This window comes from Miscanthus floridulus, chromosome 6 (assembly GCF_019320115.1).
Source record: "Miscanthus floridulus cultivar M001 chromosome 6, ASM1932011v1, whole genome shotgun sequence".
Lineage (NCBI taxonomy): Eukaryota > Viridiplantae > Streptophyta > Magnoliopsida > Poales > Poaceae > Miscanthus > Miscanthus floridulus.
Window position 1 is genome coordinate 97343595 of NC_089585.1, and position 19413 is coordinate 97363007.

A 19413-nucleotide genomic window follows, 5' to 3' on the forward strand; every position below is an offset into this window, starting at 1 on the left:
ATAACCTCGCCTGTCGTGTTGGGTTCCGACCCCTCTACTTCAGTGTTCGGTTTTTTTTTTATTGCCAACCAATAGTACAAGCCGCTCGCACCGTCGCACGGACTACACAGTCAGGAGGTGTATAGTACAGTGCAGCACCATGGGCTGTGGCAGTCGGTACCGGACTACCCAATAGCCGGGGCCTCTACAATCCACCGTAAGCGTCCAGTACCTTCCGCGAGATCCAGTAACCCAGCCCATCCGAGCGCACCGCACAAAAAGAAAAGGCGAGGCCTATCTCTACGCTCTCTCCCTCCTTTACCCCGATGGCCCGGCCCAATAGCACAATATTTCTCCTCTGCCGCGCCGCGCCCGCGCATCGCTCTCCTCCGGCTGCTCCCGTCGGCCGGCTTCTGCTTCTCCCTCCCGATCTCCCGATCCAAAATCCCTTCTCCCTGCCTCCCGAGCCCAGCGCGAGACCTGCCCCGCCCCCGAGTCCCCGAGGCCGCGGCATTCGACCGTGAGGCGGACGGCGCCACGGCGGACTCCACGACCGCGAGCGCCGCCGCCCCCGAGCGCCGAGGCCGAGCCGCCCGAGCGCCGGCACCCCGCCGGCCGCCGCCCCGCCTGGGCCTGGCGCTGGTCGCCGTCGCCGAGCCTCTGCGGCACTCCCACTGTGGCGCTGCGCCGCCCCCCGCGTGACTGAGCTGCTGAGGTACTGACCGAGCAGGCTGCGCGCCGCCGGGTGCGCCAAGCTGCAGAGCAGCGCGCCAGCTCCCCTGGACCGGTGAGTGTTCTTTTGAAGTTCTGAGCTCTCCCAAATCGTATACCCTAGGGTCTGGACAGTGAGCACTGGACTGTAAATTTGGGCTTAGGGACTGTGTATACGGGAGATTGGTGTGTGATTCATTATTATTGGTTAAGGATTTGTTCTTGCGAATAATACGGGAAATTGGTGTGTGATTCATTATTGTTGGTTAAGGATTTGTTCTTGCGAATGAAATTGGAGCTAGAATCACTGATTTGATTTTAGATCTCAAACATAAAGGCGAAGAGAAGTGGTACTACTGGTTTTCAGCTCAATTCTATGAATGTGTGCTCAATCATGTGCTATATCTGCTATATATTATACATTTACTATTATTTGTAGATGTTGTACTACAAATTTTTTGCTCAATTCTATGAATGTGTGCTCAATTATGTGTTATATATCTGCTATATATTTTACATTTACTCTTATGTTATAATACATGCTAAATATTAGGCTTTAGACTCTATATATAAAAAAAATCCAAACAGCCCTTCACATTTTGAATTCCGAACTTCAAAATCCTAGGCCCGCCCTAGACACAAATCATCTGCCACTATGGTGGTGGCGATGTCCGTGCCGAGCCAAGCACAGGCTGTGCTTCGGGGCCGGCTCTGCGACCCAGCCTTTGTCCACTCTGCCCTCAGGTCCTCCTCGGACACCAATTACAGGTGAGCTGAATCGGTACCCATTCCGCCCGCATGGCTTGCTGGAAACATTTTGCTAATCTGCCTCCTTTTGTGCTGGGCAGCAAGCTGAAGTACCTTGTCGCCAGCTCCTTCTCCGAGGCCTGCAATAACTCTGTCCTCCTCCTCGGTCCCCGTGGGTGTGGAAAAGCAGCGGTGAGGTCCCTCAACTGGTTCCGTATCCTTTACTGCTTGCTGCAGCGCAGCCATGCTGTTTGATGAAATATGCATATTGGCAATTGCACATTTGCACTCTGCAGTGCAGTGTGGAACTGTAGTTTACTTTCCGTTTGAGAGTTCATGTTTTTGCAGGTGGTGGACATGGTTCTTGACGATCTGAAGAAGGAGCACCCTGATGCGATTTCTGTGGTATGTGTCGGTGTTTTCGGACCACCGGCGAGTAAATTTGTATTTGCGCGTCTGGCTCGGAGGACACAAGGGTTTATACTGGTTCGGGCGGAACGTCCCTACGTCCAGTTCGCTGCTGTTTGTGTTACTGCCACTTGGTTTGCATTAGGGGTTACAAACAGGCGAGAGAGGGAGAAGATCCCAAGTCTCTGGTGGAAGGAGTGAATGGGTGCTGAGAGCTCGCTTGCCGCTCAGCCGTGTGCTCATGTCGTGCTCTTGTGTCAAGGTCTCTCTCCTTTCATGGGGCGCCCTGCTTCCCCTTTTATAGGTGAAGGGAAAGCGCGGGTTACAGAGGAGGAAACGAAGAAGAACGAGAGAGAGAAGGCTTCCAGGGTTGTCGGGTCCTTCTTCTCCTTCATGCGGGACCCGCGTCCTTGGGGTCGGGCGAGACGGAGCCCGTGTCCAAGGGGTTGGGTGAGACGGAGCTCGCGGCCTCGAGATCGGGTGAGAAGGAGCCCGCGGCTTTGGGGTCGGGCGAGACCTTTTAATACATCTCGAGCCATCCGGGGAAGTCAATGTGGGCGCTAACTTCCTTACTTTGGGTATCCTAATATCGATACCCGACAGTAGTCCCCGAGCCTGCGGAGGAGTAGAATACTTCTTTGGAGGCTTTTTTCGGACAGGAGGACTTTGAGGGCCTTGGCCTTCTTTTTGTAGCCCGCGACGTGTCTTGGTAGGACGACGATTCCCTTTTGTCGCGATCGGTCTTCTTGGGGGCATGTAACCGTAGGATTCGGGAGGTTGGAAAGATTTTTCTTGATTCCTGTCTCCTAGGATCCGATCGGTCCGCCGTCGTACTGGTGACCGACTCTAGACTCTTGGCGGCCAATGCATATAGTTCTTGGGCCTGTTTGGTCGGTCCCAATGGCTCATTGCCTTTCTTCGAGGAAAAGCCATGGACTGGGAATCGACCAAGACTCGAACGTGGGCGGAGATGCCCGCGGCGCTCGCGGAGTCCGGCCGCTAGTGGGCCCATCCCTTTCCACCCCTCGCTCTAAGGGTGCCCCGGAGTGGCTATGAACCCGTCGGCAGGCCAGCCTTCGAACTCCTGGTCCTGAATGGGCCGTAGGAGCGTTTTCAGCTCTGTATTCCTCCTTACCTACGACGTTTTTTGGCCCATCGATCGGGTGAACCGTCATCCGGCGCGTCCTTCGAGGGCGCGGCAAGAGATATCGTGCGCACGATCTTCGGAGAGAGGTGGCGTGACGCAGCGCAGCGGGCGCGTGAACCTAGGCGGACGGTTCGCCTTCTCGCCCGCTCCGTCCTATAAATAGCGGTCTCCCCCTGCACGTTTCTGCACACCAAATCTATAGCCTTATCTTCTCCGTTTCTCCGTCGCCGCCGTTCGTTTCTGCCGTGCTTGCTAATTCGCCGCCGGAGCCCTAGATTTGTAGCTTCCACTTCTCCGTCGCCTTTGCTTCTCCGCAGCTGCCTCCATCCTCCAGGGCCTCTTCAAGCGTGGTCATCTCCGCGGGAGGACCGATGCAGCGGAGGGGCTTGTGCCCGGCCATGAGGATGCACCGGCGCTGCACGACGGCTGCGTCGTCTCCTTCGTGCTTTTCCACGAGCGCGGACTCGCGGTTCCTCCCCACCCATTCTTCCGGGGTCTGCTGCGCCACTATCAGATCGAGCTGCAGCACTTGAACCCCAACGGGATCCAACACATCGCAGCCTTCATCGCGATGTGCGAGGGGTGCCTGGGGATCGAGCCCCACTTTGAGCTTTGGAGATATTTCTTCTCCATCTCCTTGATCAAGAAGGAGAGAGGCCGGGAGACCCCGGTGCCAATGGGATGCACGGGCATCCACCTCCGGGTGTAGCGGGCGGCCGAGTACATGCCCTGCTAGCTCTCCAGATCCAACAAGGGGTGGCACTTGCATTGGTTCTACCTGAAGGACGACCTTGCCGCTCCCTTGCTGGTCTTCTCCGGGCGCCTGGTCGAAAAGGTATCGCCGTCATGGCCGTGGGGGCCACCCGTCAAGGAGAAGAGGATGCGCGACCTCCTCGAGGCCATCGCGTTTCAGAAGACCCACGGCCTCCGCGGGGCCGGCGTCATCGGGGGTGATCACGCGAGGTGGGTGGCGCCGCTGATGGCGCGCGTCCTCCCGCTGTATGGGATGACGCCCGACGCGCAGCTCGTCTGGACGACGCTCGCCCAGGGGCTGCTCCGTGACAGCGAGGTTGCGCAACGCATCAAGGAGGCCACGGGGGAGGCCGATGCCGTGTTCCCGATCCCGGGGCATCCCGTGATGCGGGCCGGACGTGGGCTTCATCGAGCTGCCGGCGGGGTTAGTCTTCCGGGACTCTGTCACGCCGCTGCCAGAGCACGCGACCTTGAGGGCGGCGAACCGTGCCGCGGATGAACAAGGAAGAAGAAGAAGGACGACGAGGAGAAGAAACGGCGGTCGAAGCAGCGAGCGAAGCTGCAGCGAGGGAAGCGGTGTCAAGGTTCATTGGGAGAAGAGAGGAAGAAGAGAGAAGGATGACGGCTCCGGGTCGCCCATCCGTGGGATGATCTGGCCGCCGGGGACAAGGATCCGCCTTCGGCGCAGGCGAGGCCCTTCCTGCGACATGCCACGAGGCAGGACGAGGAGAACGCGCCCCCGGAGCCGGCGGAATCAAACCGCCCTGCCCCGTCCGGACCTTCGACGACGGCCTCGGAACTGGTGGAATTAGGCCGCCTCGCCTTGTCTGGGCCTTCGACGGCGGCCCCGGAGCCGGCGGAATCAGACCGTCCTGCTCTGTCTGGGCCGTCTATGGTGGCCCCGAAGCCGGCGAAAATAGGTCGCCCCGCTCCGTCCGAGCCCTCGGCGGCGCCTCCGGAGTCGTCGGGAGGCGGCCGTTCTGATTCGTTCGAGCCCTCCGAGCCGAGGGCGGGCTCGAAGCGGCAACGTGCCGACGAGAGGAGCAGCCGGGGTCGAGCAAGCCGGCCCCAAAACGTCCTCGCATGATGGCGTCAGGGTGAGTCAAGAGTTTTTTCGTCCTTTTGTCGTAACGAATTTTTGCCACGAACTGACCGCCATGTCCCTTGCAGCGTCGGAGGACGTGGGACTCTCCTGCGGCTCGCTCTGAAAAAGGTCCTTCTCCGACAAACGCGCAGGAGTCGGCTGGCGCCGTGCCGGTGGTGAGCGTGAGTGGCGTTGGGGCAGCCACGGCGTCGACCGGGAAGGCGTAGCCGATGGCTGTGTCCATGGGAGAGCAGGCGGAGGAGGGCTCGTCCGGGGCGCCTGTGGCAGGCGCGGCGCGGCCGGTCGTGTCCTTGACGTCGCAGGCGGAGGCGGCACGGCCGGAGCCATCGTCTGTGCAGGTGGCCATGTCCACGGCGGGGCGGACGGAAGGGGTCGCACCCGAGGCATCTTTCGCGGATGTGGCGACAGGGCAGGCCTCCGTGTCCGCGTCACCCGCACCCTCTATCGCTAGAGGAGCCCCTCTGGAGGCGCTGCCGTCGCAAGAGAGGTCGGCGCCGCTTGAGGTTGGCGTGGGGACGTCTGGTCTCTGGTCTGGGTGGCTGCCCTCGATGAAGCAGCAAGAGGAGAGGGAATGGGGGAGCGTCCACACGGAGGTTGGGGACGCGGTTTGCGCCCTGACTACCTTGCTGAGCTCGATGCGCGACAGTGTCGTCCTAGATGGCCAGGTATGATATGACCGTGCTTCCGACCCTCATGTTCTCTTTCCGCGCCTCTAAGTCTTGTCTTCTTCGTAGATCCTTATGGCTCGTAGCCGGGAGAAGTCCCGGTTCCTTGCTGAGGAGACGCGGCGGAGTGAGGGGCTGGCCGCACAGCTCGTTGCCGCCCGTCAGGAGGTGGCTGAGCTTGCCCCTGCCGTCCGGGAGGTGGCCGACCTCCGAGTCAGGGAGAAGGACGATCGCGATGACGCCCGCGAGGTCGAGGAGAAGCTCGCGGCCCTGATTGAGATGGTGCGCACGGACGTCGTGGAGGCCGAGCGGCTACGGAAGGAGCGGGACGATTTGCTCCGAGCCGTAGAGGAGCTCCGCACGGGGATTGACCTGGCTCGCCAGGAACGCGCCGACGCTCAGCAGCGGATCGACCACCTCGAGGATGAGCTTCAGGGGAAAGGGACCTGAAGGTTGCAGCCGAGGGCGTGTCCGCCGGACTCGCCGCGGAGGTCGGTCAGCGCCAAGAGGAGGTCCGGCGCCTGGAGGCAGAGGTGACCCGGCATTGCGATGAGGTGCGCGCGCTTCGGGCGGACATGACCGGTAAGTCTCCGGTTTCCCTTGTTGTCATTCTCCCTGGAAATCCGTGGTAAGCCTTTTGACACGGTCGGTACGTGACTTGGGCAGGTCTCGACGACAAACTCGGGGCAGAGGTGGTGAAGAGCCGCGGCGTGGCGAAGGAGCTCAGTGAGGTGAAGGACACCCTCCAGAAGGAGAGCGACGAACACGACAACCTGCGCGTCGTCGTCGAGCTGGTCTGCGACGAGCTCGAGCTAGCCCCGGAGCACGAGACAAGCTCGCTCGCTGTTCGCGCCACCCGGATCACGAACCGGGCACGTGATATGGCAAGGGGCGTGCTTCGCTTTGGCGTTCACCTATTGTTCGCGATCGCCCGTTCTCATTATGAGAACATCGATCTGGCGACGATGAGCTAAGGCTTCGCGCCCGTCTATACCGACGTCGAGTTGGACGACATCGAGAAGGAGGTGGCCTCCCTGGCGCATGACCTTTCTGCCAAGATAGAAGATGAAATCATCCCCCCGAGGGGTTAGTTTAGTCAGATAGGTCAGGCGGTGCATTTGTAATAAGCGGACAAGGTCCAACTCTTTTGGTTCGTTTAAACAAGCTTGTTCTTTTATTTTGTTTGAACAAATTTGTTCTTTCTCCCTTTTTATGTGTAAAAAGGGTTAATGCGTTCCGACCCTTCCTGTTAAGACTATAGAGCTCGAGGTGTGGGCGAAAAACTCTGATCACGCTGGTAAGCGAGAGTGCCGTAGCCGCTGGGGCGTAGGTTTCTTGTAGTCCAACCAGTTTTACTTAGTGTTCGTTTCCGCAAACCTTGCCTCTAGGTTTTTAACGTGAGAAAGGGTTGGGCACGACGACTGTTTCAGAGAGGATATATGACCCCTTGCCGTTGCCGGGGTCAGGTTTCACTAAAGATCGAGGAGACGATAGCGGAACTGGTAAGAGAAAACGTTTTTTTGTTTTAAAAACGTTATTCTTAGTTTTTGTACGTACCCCACCATAGGATTCGAGCCATCATCCTGCGACCGCGTATTCGGTCTCCTTGCGAGTCCAACTTACCTCGAGCTCCCGTGCATGGCAGGAGTCCGGTCGAGGGGTCAGCTCGTCTTTGTGATTATCATCCCTCAAGCGTTTTTTTCGATAAAACGGAGGGGTTGAGCCATGCCACGTTTTTCCTCGATGGACGAAACATGGTGCTCGGTGAGCTGTTGCCCCGGCTTCCCGTTCGCGGGGGTCCGGCATGGGTCAGCTGGTGATCGACTCCAGATTCGCAGTGGCCAATCCATATAGTTCTCGGGTCCGTTCGACCGGTCCCAAGGGCTCGTTGCCTTTCTTCGAGGAAAAACCATGGACTGAGAACCGATCAAGACTCGAATGTGGGCTTGGATGCCTGCGGCGCTCGTGCGCCCGGGTACTGGCCGCTATTGGGCCCATCCCTTTCCACCCCTCACTCTAAGGTCGTCCTGGAGCGGTTATGAACCCGACAGAGGGCCAACCTTCGAACTATTGGGCCTGAACGGGCCGTAGGAGCGTTTTCAGCTCCGTATCTCTTCTTACCTGTGACGGTTCTCGCGCCTGTCTACTCCGACGCCGAGCTGGACGACATTGAGAAGGAGGTGGCCCATCTGGCACAGGACTTAACTAGCGAGATAGAGGATGAGATCATCCCCAAAAAATTAGTTAGGTAGATAAGCCAGGCGACGAACTTGTAATAAGTGGACAAGCTCTTAAATTTAGTTATGGCCAAACAAATTTTTAGCTCTTCTCCCATTTTTTTATAAAAAGGTTAATGCGTTCCGACCCTTTCCGTCGTTAAGGCTGTAAAGCTCGGGGTGCGGATGAAAAAACTCTGATTATGCTAGTGAGCAAAATCGTCGTATCCGCTGGGGCGTAGGTTTCTTGTAGTCTGACCAGTTTTACTCAGCGTTTGTTTCCGTAACTCTTGCTTCTAAATCTTAACGTGATTAAGGGTCGGGCATAGATAATGTCTGCCGGATAGATATACTCTTTAATGCGTTCTGACTCTTTCCGTAGTTAAGGCTAAAAAGATCGGGGTGCGGGCAACGAACTCTGATCACGCTGGTGAACAAAAACGCCGTAGCCGCTGAGGCGTAGGTTTCTTGCGGTCTGATCAGTTTTACTCAGCGTTTGTTTCCGCAACCCTTGCTTCTAGATCTTAACGTGAGAAAGGGTCGGACATAGAGAATGTCTACCGGATAGATATGCTCTTATCAGCCCCCGAGTGAGGCCCGACCCCTTGCCGTTGCTGGGGTCGGATGTCACTAAAGATCGAGGAGTCGATAGCGAAACCGATAAGAGAAAGCGTGCGTAGATTAAGGATAAAAGCGACGTAGATGTTCGATGTTCCAGGCGTTGACGAAGACTACGCCGTCGATGGTCTTGAGCTTATAGGTGCCTGGTCGGAGCACCTCCGCGACTGACATACGAGTCCTCCCACGGCGGAGAGAGCTTGTGGCGGTTCTTGTTGCTCTGGACGAGGCGGAGCACAGGTCCCCGACGTTGAAGGCCCTGACCCCGTACTCGACGGCTGTGGTACCGGCGTAAGCGCTTGCTGGTACTTGGCCGAGCGGAGGAGGGCTAACGTCGCGTGCTTCATCTAGCTGGTCCATGGCCTCCTCGAGGGACTGCCTCAGCTCCCTGTTCGTCATACACCCTGACCCTCGGCGCTCCATAATCGAGGTCGGTCGGGAGGATAGCCTCGGAACCGTAGACCATGAAGAATGGCGTGTAGCGGGGGGCCCTGCTGGGGTCGTCCTCATGCTCCAGGCCCTGCTGGGTGCGCTCGACTTGCTCGTTTGTGCGGGGGTGCGCCACGGCGGCCCAATCGACGCGGATGTGGTATTCATCGCAGAATCGGAGGAACTTTTTCTCGGTGAACTGCGTGCCGTCCGTGATAATGGATGGAGTTCGGGACTTCAAAGCGATGGACGATGTCAAGGAAGAACAGCATGGCTTGCTCGGACGTGATCGCGGAGATCGGTCGAGCCTCTATCCACTTTGTAAACTTGTCTACGGCGACAAGCAAGTGCGTATAGCCCCCAGACGTCCTCTTGAGAGGTCCGACCAGATCGAGCCCCCAGATCGCGAACGGTCACGTGATGGGGATCGTTTGGAGTGCTTGGACCGGCAGGTGGGTCTGCCGAGCGTAGTATAGACACCCATCACAGGTGCGCACAATCTGTTCAGCGTCGGCCACTGCGGTCGTCCGGTAGAAGCCTTATCGGAACGTGTTTCCGACCAGGGTCCTAGGTGCGGCATGGTGCCCGCAGCCTTCACCGTAGATATCACTCAGCAACTGCTTCCCTTGTTCGATGGGGATGCAGCGCTGTAGGATCCCGGTGTGGCTTCACCTGTAGAGGTCGCCCTCAATAACGACAAAGAACTTGGCGCGACGCGCGAGCCGTCGACCCTCCGTTTTGTCCGTCGGCAACGCCTCACAGAGGAGGTAGTCGAGGTAAGGCGTCCTCTAGTCAGCCAGAGGGTCGGGCTCTGTTGTTGGATCCTCGTCAAGCTCCGTGACTTCGGGGTCGTATGGAGCTGCTGGCTGGTTAGCCCTCGAGCCCAGGGCAGGCGCCCCGTCACCGGTCTGTTCCGGCTCCTCGTAGTGGACCGAGGGCTTGTACTGATCACTGGCAAAGACGTCCGTCGAAACCGGCTCTTGGCCGGACGCCGTTTTCGTCAGCGTGTCGGCCGTCTCGTTGAGACGCCTCAGGATGTGATTGAGCTCGAGACCGTCGAACTTGTCCTCCAGCTGGCGGACTTCTCGGCAATACGTAGTCATCTTGGCGTTGTGGCAGCTTGATTTCTTCATGACTTGGTCGATGACCAGCTGGGAGTCGCCCCGGACGTCAAGCCATCGGATACCCAACTTGATGGCGATGCACAGGCCGTTGATGAGTGCCTCATACTCGGCCACATTGTTGGAGGAGGGGAAATGGATGCGAACCATGTACCTCATGTGTACCCCGAGGGGCGAAACAAAGACCAGCCCTGCGCCGGCGCATTTCTTCATCAGCGACCCATTGAGTACATCGTTCAGTACTCTTGGTCGACGACTGCTGGCGGCATTTCGATCTCGGTCCACTCTGCAACGAAATCAGCCAGCACTTGGGACTTGATGGCCGTCTGAGGGGCATATGAAATGCCTTGGCCCATCAGCTCGAGTGCCCACTTCACGATTCTTCCTGTGGCATCCCGGTTTTGGACGACCTCACCGAGAGGGAAGGACGTCACGACCATCACCGGATGCGACTCGAAGTAGTGACGCAACTTCCTCTTGGCGATAAGGACGGTGTATAAGAGTTTCTTGATTTGAGGGTAGCGAGTCTTGGAATCGGACAAGACCTCGCTAATGAAGTACATGGGACGCTGCACTTTGAGGGCGTGTCCCTCTTCTTCTTGCTTTACCACCAGGGCGGCGTTGACCACTTGCGTGGTGGCCGCAATGTAGAGTAGAAGCGGTTCCCCGTCGGTTGGAGGGCCCAAGATCGGGGCCTTCGTTAGGAGTTGCCTGACCTTGTCAAGTGCCTCCTGGGCCTTGGGGGTCCATTCGAAGCGGTCGGCCTTCTTCAGAAGCCGATAGAGGGGGAGATCTCGTTCGCCGAATCGTGAGATAAAGTGGCTGAGCGCGGCGAGGCACCCTGTAACTCGCTGTACCCCCTTTATGTTCTGGATCAGGCCCATCCTCGTGATGGCCGAGATCTTCTCCGGGTTGGTTTCGAGACCGCACTTGGAGATGATAAAACCCAGCAGCATATCCCTTGGGACCCGGAAAACGCACTTCTCGGGGTTGAGTTTGATACCGTTTGTTCAAAGTTTCGCGAAGGTCTACTCTAGGTCGGCTACGACCTGGTCAGTCAGTTTGGATTTGACCACGATGTCGTCGACGTAGGCCTCGACGGTCTGCCCGATGAGATCCCCAAAACACTTGAGCATTCAGCGTTGGTACGTAGCCTCCGCGTTCTTTAGGCCGAACGACATTGTGATGTAGCAGAACGATCCGAACGGGGTGATGAAAGATATCGCGAGCTGGTCGGACACTTTCATCGCGATTTGATGGTACCCGGAGTACGCATCAAGGAAGCAAAGAGTTTCGCACCCTGAGGTCGAGTCGACTACTTGGTCTATGCGTGGCAAATGAAACGGATCCTTTGGACACGCTTTGTTGAGATCCGTGTAGTTAATACTCATTCTTCATTTCTCACAATTTTTTCATACAAGAACGGGATTGGCTAACCACTCGGGGTTGTATACTTCCTTGATGAACTCGGCCACCAAAAGCTTCGCAATCTCCTCGTCGAAGCGACGCAGGCGCTGCTTCATCGGCTTGAAGCCTGGCCTGATCTTCAAGACGTGCTCGGCGACTGCTCTCAGAATGCCTGCCATGTCCGAGGGTCTCCACGCAAAGATGTCTCTGATTGGCGCGGAGGAAGTCGGCGAGCCGCACTTTCTTATTTGGAGGAAGCGTGGTGCTGATGCGCACCACTTTGTCCTCGGAGCCGATGGGGTCTATGAGGACCTCCGTGGCGCCCTCTACCGGCTCGAAAGACCCGGCCGACCGCTTGGGTCGGGCGCTTCTTCGACGACCTCCTCCCTGATGGCCGCAAGCTCTTTGGAGGCGATAATTGCTGCGGCGTGTTCGCAGCACTCGACCTCGCACTCGTAGGCCTGCTGGAAGGAGGTGCTGATGGTGATGACCCCGCATGGACCTGACATCTTAAACTTCAGATCGGTGTAGTTGGGGACGGCCATGAACTTCGCATAGCATGGACGTCCCAGGATGGCGTGGTAGGTCCCGTGGAACCCGACCACCTCGAAGGTAAGGGTCTCCGTCCTATGATTGGTCGGATTCCCGAAGATGACGGGCAGATCGATCTACCCAAGTGGCATGGCCTGCTTTCCAGGCACGATGCCGTGGAAAGGCGCCCCGGTCGGCCAGATGCGCGATCGGTCGATGCCCATGGCGTCGAGCGTTTCAGCGTACATGATGTTGAGGCCGCTGCCTCCATCCATCAGCACCTTGGTGAGCCGCTTCATGCCGATGATCGGGTCGACCACGAGCGGGTATCTTCCCGGCTGCGGGATGCTTTTCGGGTGGTTGGTCCGATCAAAAAGGTTATGGCGAACTCTGACCATCGGAGGAAGAAGGCTCGGCCGGCTCGGCCATATAGAACTCGCGGTGCGCAAGCTTTTGACGGCGCTTGGAGTCGTAGGTCGCCGACCCTCCGAAGATCATGAGGCAGTCATCCAGCGTCGGAAATCCGCCGTCCTTCCCCTCGGCATCGTCGGCGGCTGGCTTGGGCTCCTTCCTATGCTCCCCCTTGTTGGAGCCTTCAGACAGGAACCGCTTCATGAGGACGCCGTCCTTGTATAGGTGCTTGACGGGGAAACCATGGTTTGGGTATGGCCCTTCGAGTAGCTTCTCGAAGTGATCTGGGGTACCATCGGCGGGCTTCTGACCCAATTTGCGGTCGGCAGTGGCCACGAGCGAGCCCTCATCGCCACGGGCACGCCTGCGGGCATCTAGGGTATTGCGCGTGTCACGGTGGAGGCCGAGACGCTCATGCACCGGGGCCGCGGCGCGCGGCCTGCTGCCTCGTTGCGCCTAGTGGACTGACACATCCCTGTCGGGTCGCTCTGAGGCCACGTGCTGGCTGGCGTCGAGCTCGCATCATCGGGACAGCGAGCTCTCGGCCTGCTGCACCGCCGCACGCACGCGATGGGCCCGACGATCCTCGGGTGTCGCGGGCCCCGGAAGCCTCCGGAGCAAGGCCGCCGCAGCAACGATGTTTTGGCTTGCCCTAGTGAAGTGAGGGTGGGTTTCGTCGTCCTCGATGATCCTCCGGTTCACATCGCGGGCCACGGCGCACGCACCCCCACTGTCTCCGTGGCGCTCGAGCTCCGCGCGTTCCTGCTCGAGCTGGAGTCGTGCTTCTTCGAGCTCTTGGCGCCGCGCCCTCAGCTGCTCTACCCGCAGGCGAGGTGGGGGCCCTGCATCCCCCTTGACCTCGTTGTCGAGGTTGTCTGTTGGAGTAGCCCCTCCCTCGTGGATGCTTTCGATGTATCCCTCGGGGATACCTGCCATGAAACATTATCGCGAGGGGTGATGGCTCCCCCTGCTGGAGTCAGAGTCGAAGGGCGACTTCGATTCTTCCGCGAGAAGGTCGTGGAAAGATTCCGCGACGTATTCGGTCATCCCCACGAACTCGTCATTCGTAGGGGATGGGGGCGTGCGCTGCGCCACAAGGTGGCCAACGGTCTCTGCGGCGTTGCGCAGACCAAACGGGAACGCTGTCGGGGCGCTCCGGATGAGATATTCCGGGGAGAGCGGTTCTCCTCCGGCAAGCTACGTCATGACGTTGGCGAACGAGAAGGTGAGGCGGCGTAGGTCCTCCCGGGACGGTCGGGGTCCCAGAAAGGCGCCGAGCTGGCGCTCTAGCCTCCTGTAATCGAAGCCAAGGAGCTGGTCGCTCCCGGGGGCGCGGGCCTCCGGTGCGTGCAGCTGCAGCTCCTCAAGCGCCTTGGCGATCCCGTCGAGGCTGGCGGAGTGGAGAGGCTGGACGGCGGCGGGAACCTGCGCCAACTCTCCCTCTGTCGTAACGATGAAGTCTAGGTTTCCGAAGCGCACGTGCGCGCCCGGGACCTAGCTGACGCCGTGACTAGCCATCCGAAGCCAGATGTGGACGTCGAGACGCGCAAAAAGCCCCTACCTAGCATGCCAACTGTCGGTGTTTTTGTACCACCGGCAAGTAAATTTGTATTTGCGCATCTGGCTCGGATGATGTGCTTGGAGGACACAAGGGTTTATGCTGGCTCGGGCGGAACGTCCTTACGTCTTGTTCGCTGCTGCTCGTGTTACCGGCACTTGGTTTGCAGTAGGGGTTACAAACAGGCGAGAGAGTTAGAGGATCCCAAGTCTCAGGTGGAAGGAGTGAACGGGTGCTGAGAGCTCGCTTGCCGCTTAGCCATGTGCTCGTGTCGTGCTCTTGTGTCAAGATCTCTCTCCTTTCATGGGGCGCTCTGCTTCCCCTTTTATAGGCGAAGGGAAAGCGCGGGTTACCGAGGAGGAAAATGAGAAGAATGAGAGAGAAGAAGGCTTCCAGCGTTGCCGGGACCTTCTTCTCCTTCATGCGGGTCCCGCCGATCCTGTAGATGTCAATAGGGATGGCTCCATGTCGCGGCCCTGTTCATCACTGGCGCCATGCACAGGCGTCATCTGCCGGTCATGGTGTTCCACTCCATCCCGGCGGACGTCGTGGTGAACTGACGCTCCTGTCAGCGTCCGTACGAGGATTAGGCAGAACAGCACCGGCACGCCTGACACTGTTCTTGATGTGAATCCTCAGGTATGGCCCGTCATGACCACGGGTTACATCGAGGCGTGCCAGCCTCTTCCCTGGCGTCAGAGGTTTGACCTAGGCCCATACGCTTGGACCTGGAGTGGTTGGCGGCGGTATAGGTCCCCGTCGGACAAGGCGGAACCCGCGTCCTCGAAGTCGGACGAGATGGAGCCCGCGGCCTTGGGCGAGACGGAACCCGCGTCCTTGGGGTCGGGCGAGATGGAGCCCGCACCCAAGGGGTCGGGCGAGACGTAGCTCGCGGCCTCGAGGTCGGACGAAACAAGCCCATGGCCTTGGGGTCGAGCGAGACGGAGCCCGCACCCAAGGGGTCGGCCGAGACGGAGCCCGTGGCCTCGAGGTCGGGCGAGACGGAGCCCGCGGCCTTAGGGTCGGGCGAGACGGAGCCCGCGGCCTTGGGGTCGGGCGAGACCTTTTAATACGTCTCGAGCCATCTGGGGAAGTCAGTGTGGGCGCTAACTTCCTTTGCTTTGGGCATCCCTAATATCGATACTCAACAGTATGGGTGTGATGCAGCATTCTGTTCAGTTCAAGTATCACTGGAATATGTGCCCATTGATTATGCAAATGACAAATGATGACTCACTTAAACCTCACAGACAAACTTCTGTCGCGAAAGTAGTATCCTGTGTTACTAAGTGATGTAGTGTTCGCACTGGGCTAGAACAGCTTGTTGTGCATAAGTGAAGACTAGTTCCCCTCGTCACAGTGACGACATTTCAATTTTTCATGCTATTAGAAAGACCACTTTGATCAAGGTTTTAGGGAAAGAAGAGACTAGGAATGGTGGAAGACAGAATGCGCTTCGGTACAAAGTGTTGTTCTTAAGCATCATAATCAAATGCATTATTACCAGAATTATAAAAAAGTTGGTGTGTCCTATTATTAATTGGTACTCCTGTGGGGACTTTGTTATTTGCACTGTGGATAATCGCGGGACACCTTTTCAGATCAGACTAAATGGGATGCTACATAATGACGACAACTGTGCTATGAAGGTTAGCATTTTTGGAAGCTATAACACATTTTATAGTTGGTTTAATTTCTGTTGCCGACATATTCTTCCTGTCTTCCAACCTTGCCTTATGCCTTTCCAAATTCTAAGTCTTTTCCTTAACAAACTGAGTCCATTGTGGACCTCTTTCTTGTGAATAAGTCTGTAAGTCCCTAGCATGCTAATATTTTCTCCTTTTTGTAGGAAATTGCCAGGCAGCTTTGTTTGGAGCATCAGTTATCATTTTCAAAAATGGTACATTTCCTGCCTAGTTATTATTCTCTCTATTTTTGTAGGAAATTTCATTGTAGATAGGCAGCTCTGATCTCTTCTCTTTTAGGCTTCTTCAGATGACAACACTGAGTTCATGATTGACATGTTACGGTAAGCTTTTACTGAAATAATGCGATAATGGATATTTGTATATTGAGCCATAGTCTTTACTCTCTCCATTTTATTTTATGAGGCACAGCTTGACATGACATGGTCTCCTAAATTATACTTTGACCATCTATTTATTTTATATTATATTGTTTATACTTATAAACTTATTATAATTGGATAGTAGATTTAGTTACAAATCTATCCATATCAAGTTTGTGTTATCATAATTAAAAAGTGTTAGTCAAATTATATTGGTCAAAGGTTTTGACGTTTGAATCTTGATATGCTTGTGCGCCTTATAAAAGAGAATGGAGGTAGTAGTTCATAAGTTTTTAAAGACATTTTTATATTCTCTTCTGCAGGGAGTGCGGACTAGCTCACAAAACAATCCTATTTGTTCTAGAAGAGTTTGACCTCTTTGCTCAGGTTGAGATAAATAGCTGCCTTTTATGCTTTAACTAAACTGAGTTTGTTTCATTCCCTTTTTCATCTATGTCAGCAACCTAAATTTCAATAAAACCATTGTTCATGGCACATATGGCTAATGGCATAACATGACTATTGCTACGGTCAGTTTTGACATGAGAAAAATACTTATGTTCATGATGTTCTTTACAGGGTAAACAGAGGTTGCTTTACAGCTTGCTTGATGCAATGCAGTCTCTAACATCACAAGCTGTTGTCATTGGTGTGAGTTGCCGCTTGGTATGAACTAAGCCTTCATATTTACTTGTATTTACCAATAATATAAACTTCAAGCCTGTCAGTTGTATATAACTCGTTTTGTGTTGAATGCCACTTGATTTGTATGTCTCTGTCAGATGTCACTCTTGATTGGTCTTTCAAAAAAAAAAGATGTCACTCTTGATTATGTAATAGTGATCATGCAGTAACATATAAAGTAGTCATATTGCAGTAGCATCACTTATTATAATATTTTCTTAACAGTGGCATTTCATTTTTTAGGATGCAGATCAACTCCTAGAGAAAAGGGTTAGATCCCGGTTCTCTCATAGGAAGCTTTTATTTATTTCTCCTTCACTGGTTGATATACAACGGTATATGCTTTCTCCAGACCCTTTAGATAAAAAACATGAAATGCTCTCGAATTCCCTTATCCAAGCCATCTTTTGTTAACTAACAAAATGCAGGTTGGTGGAACATTTGCTTATACTGGCCAAAGACTCAGGTTTACCAGCAAAGTATATCACCGATTATAACTCAAGACTTACTGTATCCTTTCTGAAACCTGACTGTTATGGGGCATTTTGTTTAACCTTTTTCCTTTATCTCATCTTAGTTGAATACTTAGTTGTTAATGACATATAATCTTGTTAAATGAAACAAAAGTGTTTGCTTGCTGATACGGAAACATGGTAGAATTTAGCCAAGAGCATAATAGATCTGTATTGTATTTTTTTCAATCAGTTCCCTAGGATTTTTTTGTTCCATAGTGGAGAAACAAAAGGGTGAACAAATTAACCAGCACAGCTGCAAAAGATTGCACAATAGAATTCTCTTATCCTATACACTGCAGAGCATTTTTAGTGATAAGAAATTCAAAGGATGTCTCAACTACCTCATGGATGCTGATGCAACAACAAGCAACATTATAAGATTTCTGTAGGTTTGCAGCAGCTTTTTGGTTCTTTCTTCATAACATCAATAATTAATCATCAATATAGCTCAGCTGAATATTTACAAGCAATTCTTTCAGTTTCAGAGCTGTGTCATATATGGACATGGAATCTGGATTCCTGCCAATAGAAAGCTTCCTAAAGGCCCTTTCTTCCATGCAGAGGCAACCCAAGATGGACAGCCTACAAGGTATATTTTGTTGGCTAGCCTTAAGTTTTATAGTGTGTGTGTGTTCACTAAATGCAAAAGATGTGGATTTTCTTTGTCCACCTATTCTCTCCATTTCTCTTCTGCACAGCACAATAGCGACCAACATGATTTGCTTGTTTTCACACAAACTTACTCGTCTGTCATTCTGTGTTAGCAAATCACATTGCAATGTAGTGATGACATTTTAATGGAATGAAAACTTTGAAGCAGACCTCTCGATTTTGGAATTGTACATTCTTGTGTGCATGCACAGACTAGAAGATAAGGAGCAAAGCTCATACAACTTCACCAGCATAATGAAAGGTAGAGACTGGTCCCCTCCCTCCTCTAGTCCCCTTGTTGGACAGAAAAGTGAACTGAGGTGAACTATTTGTCAGAATACAGATCCATACAAGACGCATATAAGACTTCTGATAAATATGCAAGCACTGTTTGTTTTAGGGTAAGCACTACCATCACCGACATTCAGTGGGCCTCCTATCACATTAGATATTCAAAACTTATACACTTGTTTGTCGCAGGCCTTTGAGCATCTTTTGGATCGAGAGCTGATCAGTTTTGGTGACAATAGAGGGAGAAACCAGGCGCTTGAATACCGACCTGTTAAGCTCCTCATATCCTCCCGCGAGCTTGCTCAGTCCCTCAAGTTGAATACCACCTGCCCTGTGAGTCACTGTCCATGTGATTGGACGTTAGCGATTTCTTCTATTACTGTCTGTCATTGTTGTTCTTTAATATCGTTTCCGTAATACAGTGACTGTCATCGTGTTACAACTTCCTGCTAATGGATATCGTTGTTTTGCTTTTTGTAGGCTGTACTACAGAAGCTGTTTGATCGTGAAAGATACATGTAGAATCTCTTCTCAGCTAGCCGCGCTTCACCGACTTGAGTCGTTGCTTTCCTGTTTCATCACTGGGCTAATTTCGCTGTCAAGTTCATGTATGTGGACTCGTTGTCAAGTTCTGTAAAACAGCGATGGTATTGGTATCTGTCCACTGTTCGTTGGAAAGGTGTGGGTCGTGTGGCCAACTGCCTAGGTTGATGCGTTGTCTTGTAAAACGGCGATGGTATTTTGTTTTGCTTAAATTTCTGAACTATGAAATTATAGATAGATGTTTGATACCATGTTATATTTTGCTCCACGCAATACAAGCAAATGTGATGAAATTTGTCACTGGACAGTTTACAAGCCTATTCAATTTAGATGAATTAAAAGTAAAAGGTAAACCTGTCTAGTTCGGATGAATAAATACAAGTGAGGAGACTCATCACTCGACGTCAACCAAACAAGACTACATACAGAACTGAAAGTTACCAAAATATTGCCCGTTTCTTCACTGTGCAAATCTGAAGTATAATAAAAAGAGAAAAGATAGCTTTGATGACATGCTAGATTCACAATGGATCTACTAGTAATCTGAAAGGACTAAGCTTTTACACTCGACATAGATGCTCAGCAATCTACAGCTGAAGCTCCATGATCATAAACACCAATGTACATGTGTACATATATAGAATATGGTAGAAATGCTCTGCTAGAATAGTTTAATGGTTCCATTGAACAAAATGCAAGTTATTTAAGAACGGCCCGTAAACCCTTCAAATTATTGGGGTACTAATGGGCAGACTAAACTTTCATGGCAGACAATAGGAAAGAAATGCACATCTGGCGGAGTGTCAATGCGCATGGTGTAGATGGTCTCAAACGCTGTAGTCTTAGGGTTATAGT

At 53.8% G+C, this 19413-nt stretch overlaps 1 protein-coding gene across 2 annotated transcripts; it reads left to right on the plus strand.

The window, feature by feature from the left end:
* Positions 1 to 351: 351 nt before the first annotated feature.
* LOC136458727 (origin of replication complex subunit 4-like) lies at positions 352 to 18804 on the plus strand. 2 transcript variants are annotated; one of them, XR_010760044.1, is made up of 17 exons: positions 352 to 766; positions 1316 to 1458; positions 1539 to 1629; positions 1786 to 1842; positions 15408 to 15455; positions 15656 to 15706; positions 15792 to 15835; positions 16198 to 16261; positions 16454 to 16540; positions 16802 to 16893; positions 16987 to 17068; positions 17373 to 17458; positions 17553 to 17662; positions 17894 to 17986; positions 18068 to 18125; positions 18205 to 18348; positions 18496 to 18804. XR_010760044.1 is itself a non-coding variant. In XM_066458655.1 (17 exons), exons 2-17 carry the CDS (start codon positions 1346 to 1348, stop codon positions 18535 to 18537), a joined length of 1269 nt encoding a protein of 422 aa, XP_066314752.1. In that variant the 5' UTR covers positions 352 to 766; positions 1316 to 1345; the 3' UTR covers positions 18538 to 18804. The 2 variants fall into 2 exon arrangements, 1 of the variants encoding a protein (XP_066314752.1); XM_066458655.1 differs by having other exon boundaries at positions 18061 to 18125.
* Positions 18805 to 19413: the final 609 nt, after the last annotated feature.

Coding starts and splice junctions, on each gene's coding strand:
- LOC136458727 (XM_066458655.1), top strand. CDS start 1,346: ATGGTGGTGGCGATGTCCGTGCCGAGCCAAGCACAGGCTGTGCTTCGG. Junction 17,069..17,372: donor ATTATAACTCAAGACTTACT/GTATCCTTTCTG, acceptor TATACACTGCAG/AGCATTTTTAGTGATAAGAA. Junction 18,126..18,204: donor CAAGCACTGTTTGTTTTAGG/GTAAGCACTACC, acceptor TGTTTGTCGCAG/GCCTTTGAGCATCTTTTGGA.